We start from the raw sequence: 8,440 nt of genomic DNA, 5'->3' as shown, positions 1-8,440 counted from the left end.
GAATGATCCTCCTCCCTACATATACAGACCTACACATGTTTCTAATGGATACCCAGTCTTATCCATCATGTCTTACTACTCCCCTCCTATCCCACTGCAACATGTCTGTTCAGGAATACTCGATATGTTATGTGTTCAGTTCCTGTTCCATGAAAATAACGTACCATAGCTATTTCCCCCCAAAGGGCTTAATGCAGGTATGGATTACATTGTCATACTGGTCCAACAATAATTCGACTCGACTGATTATGATTCATTCATAAGACAAAACATAAGATCCATGTGAGAGAAGGTTTTATTGTGCTCAGGAAATTCAGGAATAGAAATAAGACAATGCAAACATCAAACTATTAACTGACCTTTAATCAATGTCATCTGTCTTCGATCTAACAATTTTAACTGACTTGAACCGAATCCGCTATACAACAGGATGCTTGATTTTTTAAACAGAAAACTTCAAAAGAAAGTAAAAAATGTCAAATATCAGTAAGATTATTAACCCTTAATTACAATTAAAACACTATTTGTAATATCTGGTTATTCTCACTATTACATTGATCCCAAAATGAATAGGCCTAGTGCAGCTATTCTACTACTACTTGGTATTGCTGTTGATAACAATTTCCATGTGGAATATTAAAGTATTCTGACAACAATCTGAGAACGTTTACTTTCATCCGATAAGTAACGTTAGTCCTCGAAGAGAAAAAAGGTTCCCTTCTAGTCCACTTGTTTTCCTGCCATGCTTCCCAGGTGTCTTGTCTTGACTGGGGGACAGACGGTTAATGTAGCTCCTGTCCACTACCCTGCCAGATACACATCACAATCAAGTTAAGCTTCATTCAACCAAAAATGTCACATTGATTTATGCAGCTATATCTCGGATTGAAGTTGACACACAAACAATAATTCTAGCCGTAAAATTGAAATGAAAAGGATAAAAGTAAACTATTTTTTGTTTAGTAAAAGTGCATCTGTAATAATAAATAATGTATATGTTCATATATTATTGATATAACTAAATAAATGATGATAGCATAATTAAAAAGAATATTTTTCGATAGATTCTCTGTATTCCTCACACAATTTTTAACACGGGCTAGACCTATTTTGTGGCTACACCTCGTATCTGAAAAAACATCTGATATCCAAATAAACTTGAATGGTTTAGACCTACCATATAAGATATACGTCTTTGTTCTAAAACTAAATATATACAAAATGTTTTTCTCGAATAAACATAGTCAATATACTGAGCATCTGTTTGGATGATATTTTTCTGATGAAATGATTACCATAATGTGTCTCTCTGATGACAGTGTGATACTGCATTAGGCCTATGTACAAATATCAACTTTAATGATAACAAATAAATCACATTTTCGTGTAGCCTATGGGCTTCTCTCATGTCATGCAGAGAACTAAAAGGTCTTATGTTTCATATATTTTGTTGTCCATCCCGGACATTTTGGAATAGAATAACACACGATTTGCCTGTCAGCTCCGAAGGCAATGCAAGATAGCCTCTATTGCAATTAAATATCAAAACAACAATATTGTAGGTTATTTGAAACACGAAATACAGTAAGAGAATGTTTTTAGAAGTTATGACAAGATTATACCATATATTATATATATATATTATGGCAGCCCAAAGACAGAAACTGCGTGGGATTGAATGGGATTTTTGCAAAATGCAAACACCCACTCACCTCTGCAGACAATAGACGCCGTGTAAAAGCAAATCCATTCGATTCTTTCTCGCCATCTCAGTCAATCCACTCTTTTGCTGCTATTTCCCACTAACGTTGTTCTTTTGAAAACGAAAATGTTGTAGATTTTCCTTCCATTTAACAAAATATAGCAGGATAAGATAACCCACCTATAGTGTATGTCGATATCATTGTCTGCTCTATGTGGAACATCCATATTCGGAAATGGATTCCTATTAAAGAAACGTCCAAGTTGTGTAGTTTCCCCCCATAAGCAGCACGTTGTTGCCGTCTTCCTGGCGGCCACATATGATCTAAGGCAGAGTTAGATGGTTTAAATGTGTTCTTAGGGCAAGGAGCTGTCAGACCTTTTGGCGAGCAAGATTGATAACGTGCAGGCTCTCCAGGCTCTTTGTCTGGATATAAGCAATAAACAGCCCGGGGCCTAGCACTTTTTCAAAGTTCAACACAGGGAGGAAGACAATATGACGTTTAAAAAATATATATTAACAAAGAATATAGATCTTATTGTTTTACTTCAAATCGGGATGATTCTATGGGACGTGAATGGGAAGATTCTATGGGAGGTGAATGGGAAGGCATCTATCCAAAGTACTACTATAACCAATTGTTAATGTATTGTGCAATAGGCCAATTCTGAGGTGTCAGTAATACTGATGAAAATAAGGTATTAAATACGGATCTGGGACCATTCAACTTGAACAAACACCAATAAATGTCTCATTTGAGGCGTAAAATCCGTGCGTAAGCCGTCACTGATTGTGGATTACATTCTCAATTTTATTTTTCTTCTAAATATTGTTTCAGTGGCTACTCTTCCTGTGTCAGTAGGCCTATATACACGTCTCATCCACATGCATTTTTCTATTTCTGATGCAATTCAACGTTGGCAGATTTTGATGGTGGATTACGGGGATTTGAAGCAGCTGCGTCTCCAGAAATATGATGCAAGTTTACAACCACGTGCCACACTGTAATATCTCCATACAATAGGAGTAGGTCACCAGAAACATGCAGACATGGATTTCATGCTTCCCGTGATGGTTCCACATGCAAATAGCACTTTATTTCTAATATATCTGTGCTCAATTAATGGCTTTCCATGAAGGCAACAAATGTATAAATAATGTGTTAAATATTTGATACATTTGTTTACAAAGTCTGACATGAGAACAACAAGTAATACGTGGGTGAGTATCATCTTTAAAGGTATTCAGATTCTTATAGATTCATATTCTTGGAAATATCAAGACCTACGTTTAGAATACAAACTTTACAGACTGTGCAAAAATATTTCTCTTTCTCTCTCTCGCTCGCTCGCTCTCAGAATGAAAAGGAGGGAGAAGACTGCTCTGGGTGTCTGCTCGGCTGTCTCTCTGTGCACCACTCTGCAGAGCCACAGGCTTGCTCAGAATGACTTTCTGATTAACGAGTTAACTTTGATAATGACTGCGTCTTTTGTCGTTACATTAAGACATAAACCCTGGACAATGAGGTGTTGGATCCAAAAGGAGTGAAACACACACACAGGATCTTCTTAAATGGACTATCCTCCATTCGGGGACAGTACTGTGTGTAAATAAAGCACACTAGACCCTACCCCCAGAACTAGGCGTTACCTATCCGACTTTCTCCATCAATCACAGAGGACAGTGGCTTCTTTTCATTAAACCCCAAATTGTCATTGGGCAGAGGTAATCATGTGACAAGTAATACGTTCCAATTTCAACGTTGTCTCCATTAAAGCAATATAGTTTAATGGCATCGCTGTCCCCATACGGCCGTAATCAGCAACATTGTTGGAAAAAAAACACTTGTCACGAAATTTCATAATTTTCTCCTCGCCCACAAAATTACGACCGGTGACTTTTCCAAGACAAGAAGAGAGGAGATGAATTACGATTTTGAGCGAGAGAGCGGTTTTATCAATAGTCAGCCGTCGCTTGCTGAGTGCCTGACATCTTTTACCCCTGTCGGTGATGCATTTCAAAGTTCATCAATCAAGAACTCGACGCTTTCACAGTCGACACTGATTCCTCCTCCTTTTGAGCAGACCATTCCCAGCCTCAACCCGGGCAGCCACCCACGCCACAGCCGGTCAAAGCAGAGTCTGAATGGAGTCGGTAGCCCTCTGCCAGCCGCAGCCCTACCCCCGGAGTACCCTTGGATGAAGGAGAAGAAAGCCTCCAAGAAAAACCACCAGACTGCTGCCACATCTCCCGACACTGCGCCACTTCACTTCTCTCCCCAAGGTAAGACATGATTGATCAGCCTGTCTATTGCCTCTATTATATTTTAATGAAATTACAGTCTGGGTAGGTAGCCCATTAGCCTATCAAAATGCAAAGGTCTGTCTGGTCTCAGCATTCTATATTGGGGGCAATTCTCTCTCATGACTTGCAGAATATCTATTAGCAAAAGTGTAATTATTTGAACATTCTCAGTGGTCAGTGTGCTGCTGACTGGTGATGCAGTGGAAGAATGTTAATGTGTGACAGTAATGAAGAGTGATAGATTACTCTTACTGCAGGCCGACCGACCGGCAGCTGGCATGTTCATTCATCTTCAAGCCAGTCGGCCTGGTCCACGCAGACCCATCATATTCTGCTCCGGGCTCATAAATCGTCTCAGCGCGGTGTCTGTGCTCCACAAACCATTTGCTGGGCGGCGCAGTACAACCGCTTGATGCTTTTTTAACAACTGTCATTTATATATTTATATTCAATCATCAATTGCTTTTTTGTATTGGTTGAACATTTCAAATGTCTTTCAATGTGTTACAGGGTCGCCAGAGATTGCAGAGAGTGGTGGCGGAGGATCTCGGAGGCTGAGGACAGCGTACACCAACACCCAGCTATTGGAGTTGGAGAAGGAGTTTCACTTCAACAAGTATCTGTGCAGACCTCGGCGGGTGGAGATAGCTGCTTTACTGAATTTAACTGAGAGACAGGTGAAAGTCTGGTTCCAGAACCGCAGGATGAAGCACAAGAGACAAACCCACTGCAAGGAGAACCAGAACGGCGAGGGGACATTCACCAGTCTGGAGGACGGGAGAGAGGAGGACTTCGAACAGACTGGTAACAATGTAGGCCTACCCGCCGGCGCGCTTCTAGAGAGGGAAAGCTGCTCTTTTCAACAGAATACCTTAACTTCACAACAACAGTCTCAGAATGCACACAATCACAATGGAGATTCCCAAAGCTCAACTGCTTCGCATTTAAACAGCGATGACAAAAATCTGAAAAATTTTCCTAACACGGCACCCACTGTTCCTATATGCGTGTCAACAATAGGCCCGGACTGCGCATCTGGCGGGGACAATGCCCATTCCCCGGCCCTCGACGTCTCTTTGCAGGACTTTCACGTTTTCTCATCGGATTCCTTCTCTCCAAGTTTGTCAGATTCTATAGATAGTCCAATGGGTTTATCATCTGAAGGTTTCGATTTTTTCTCAGAAACGCTCACAACAATCGACCTGCAACACTTGAGCTACTAACTATACTAAAAGAGAAAACAACAACTCAAACATCTTAGTTAGGAAGAGCTTCCTGTCTTCCATGTCCTTACAAATAACTGGCTTCCGTTTTTATTTTGATGTAATTGCTTGATTGATTAATACATGGCTCCAATGAGGTAAGTTTCAAAACAACAAATTCATCAATTGAATAGTTTTTTAAAATGATGCCAATATTATGCCTCCAAAGAATAATATACAACATCTTTTCATTTTTGTATCATTTTCCGGTACAATAATGTTATAAATAGCCTATTTTCTTAGAATAACATTTTACTTATTTACGAGAGATATTCATCATCATGTCCTTTACTATTTTCCATTCACTTGAACGTTTGTTTCCATTATTTAAACAATTTTGTTTTAATTTAGCATGCAATGGGTCTGAAAATAATTGTCTCAATATTCTTAAAATATTCTTAGATTTTAGACATACTTACAAAGAATATTATTGCAACAAGTGATCTTTTTATGATGAAATCTTTCCTTCAGAATGGCAGGCAAAACTCTTCATCCTGAAATATATAAAGTGAACTAATTGGTGTTAAATGGACAATAGTGAGCAGATTTTCTCATAAACGGAAATCACAAATATAAACTACTGAATCGACAATGAGATAATTTCCAAACATAATTTCACCCCAAAACAATAAAATAACAGACTTAGAATACTTCCAATAATAATAGGCTACTTCTAATGAAGTTACAATAAATATTTTCCAAAAGTAGCTTGTTTTGCTCTTGAATATTTTTCCTGGAAAGTAGCGATGATTGAATTGACCATACGCTATGGACTAGAGCTGTTGAATGAGACATAGATTACATTGTTTCTGAGTCCATAAATCACAGTAGTTTATGATTGAGGACGTCATTAAAGAGATTAATTGCCGTAGTACATGCGCAAATAAAAACAATCTTCCTATTGGGGATACCGGGAGTCCTTGGCCAAAAGCTGTAACTTTGTTGACGTTCTACAATTACATTTTATAGCCTATAAAACTTACATCTTGGGGAGGAGGGAGTATAGCCGACTACTTCACACTACGTAATTCAACCCGCTGTTGAAAGAGATTCATGCTTTTTGCCTCTTTACATTTTTATTTCTTACAGTATTGAAACTAAACAATTAGTGTCGACTACGTGGTTATTATTTCCCAAATAAATCCAATATTTTAATTGACTAGGCTATATGTTTGCAATTAACATATTATAATATTACTAAATAGACTATGAATAATGTGCACGTGCTGAACGGGTAAATTAAATCCATGGCACTGTTTATTATGATTATATTTAATATATAGAAACGTATTATGATCACTTGTCAGACTATTTTGGTTGAATATTTTAACACAATTCGTTGATTACAATACGACATGCTGTAATCCTAACCTAGTCGACCATGTCAATGGTAAATCACCGCTCAGACAGGATGCTCTAAACCTGATAGTTCCTCTACACATCGGTATAGGCCTAGTGAATAAAATATAAGATAGTGATATCCAATTAAGGGTACAAAAGACTGTCTTTTCTTTCACAATGATTAGGCCCTGTATCACACCACCAGACGCACTAACAATGGCAGTGTGCTAGGCTACGCTAGACTAGAGCGTGTTTCTTTCAGTGGGACTGCGGAGAGGGAGATACCGTCAGACCACCGCCATTTTCTACCACAACACCATCGAACGGCCAGCATGCTGTCCGAAGCTAGTTATTAGCTCTCTTTCAAACAATAGTATGCAAATACATTAAAAAAAAATCTAATTTACGATATAAATTCCATTCTTTAATGTAGGATTATATTGAACAAATGTGAAAGAAAAATGTTGTTAAGAGAAAACATTTGGTCGGGGATGGACTATAAATGTAGCCTAATAGCCTGTAGCCTTCTGCCATACAATCTGTAGTAGGTCATTTTAAACTACATATGCATTATTGAGAGTAAAATCGAAAATTGTAGTCTATGAATCCATTGAATCTCACCCAAAAAGGGCATTATTCCTTTCCCAAAAGGCAACTTATTCCCTACACTGTAAAACCGGATAAAAATTCTATCTACTCAAACATTTTGAAGAAACGATTACCTAAAAACTTAAATAGCTGAAGTGAGCAGTACTACCTTCCTATGAGTAATAAAAATGCATTTATTTTGAGTAAGGTATACTTAAATTTAACGCCACCATTAAGCCACGCCTCCAGTAATGTCTCAGTGTGCCTCGCCTTTTCGACTGATTTGTAGAGTTACCACCCATGACTGTATTTGTTAGTGACAGAGACATCGTTGTAGAATTCGTTCAATTTCAGTTCGGGGGCATTCACCAAGTGTGTTCTTAGGGGAACATTATAATTGAACCATTACATATATAATAAGGCCTAACACAGTGGCCTGAAACTCATAGTTTACAGGCCACATCAGGCCTGCAAGTAGGGTTGTAAAATTCCCTAAATTTTTCCAGTAATCTACCAACCAGGATTTCTGGAAAACCTGGGAAATTCCCCAGAATTTTGCAACCCTTACTGTAAATCACATTATACTGGCTTGCAAAGTGATGTGTAACTCCTATTGGAATCTAGCCAGCATTAGGCTATCCAACAGTTGAAATGTGTATTCACTTGCAACCTACATTCATAATGACTGCCAGGGTTAAGAACAGTGGGAGGAAACCTAAGCCATTTAAACTGGAACAACAATTTCAGTAAGGGGTGCAAAAATCCAATGATTGGATTAGTTTAGAAAACAATTATTTATCTTAGATTTTTTTTTAAATGTTATGATACACAAATTACTAAATGTACATTCAAAAACACAAATATAAAAAACAATTCCAAAAAATCCACCTGCAGTAGAGCATGCTGGTAAAAATGTTAATTTGTTATCATATCTTACAAATATTTAGTTGAGTCAGTACCACATCAATATTTTAAGTAATAATGACTAGTCATTGACTTTGAGTACAACTTACTAAGTATTTGAGGTAAAAATGCCATAGAGTTCAGTGTCTCTAGGGCACCACTGTTTTTTACCAGGGCCCTATATCTCATGTGATTATTCATAGTTTTGCTCATGTCAACTCCACTGTGATGTACTACTGTACCCCAGTCCTGTCTGTCCACAACTCCATGATTAGTTTGTCCACAACACTGAAGGGGGACACAGGTGGTGAACTATCATTATGTGAGTTGTGACAGGAGA

The 8,440-nt window shown here is 38.1% G+C and overlaps 1 protein-coding gene and 1 long non-coding RNA gene across 2 annotated transcripts; one reads left to right on the top strand and one right to left on the bottom strand.

Moving 5' to 3' along the window:
• Positions 1 to 277: 277 nt before the first annotated feature.
• On the bottom strand, positions 278 to 3,273 carry LOC115187768 (uncharacterized). The gene is made up of 2 exons (XR_003876130.1): positions 1,713 to 3,273; positions 278 to 806 (listed from the first exon to the last, which is right to left on the bottom strand). It is a non-coding gene; the product is annotated as an uncharacterized LOC115187768 (long non-coding RNA).
• Positions 3,274 to 3,316: 43 nt separating this feature from the next.
• On the top strand, positions 3,317 to 5,508 carry LOC115187763 (homeobox protein Hox-A2b). The gene is made up of 2 exons (XM_029746791.1): positions 3,317 to 3,985; positions 4,517 to 5,508. Exons 1-2 carry the CDS (start codon positions 3,625 to 3,627, stop codon positions 5,227 to 5,229), a joined length of 1,074 nt encoding a protein of 357 aa, XP_029602651.1. The 5' UTR covers positions 3,317 to 3,624; the 3' UTR covers positions 5,230 to 5,508.
• The last annotated feature ends 2,932 nt before the right edge of the window (positions 5,509 to 8,440 follow it).

This window comes from Salmo trutta, unplaced genomic scaffold (genome assembly GCF_901001165.1).
Source record: "Salmo trutta unplaced genomic scaffold, fSalTru1.1, whole genome shotgun sequence".
Classification (NCBI taxonomy): domain Eukaryota; kingdom Metazoa; phylum Chordata; class Actinopteri; order Salmoniformes; family Salmonidae; genus Salmo; species Salmo trutta.
Note: the sequence above shows the minus strand (reverse complement) of the source record. Positions and strands in the feature narration are given on the sequence as shown.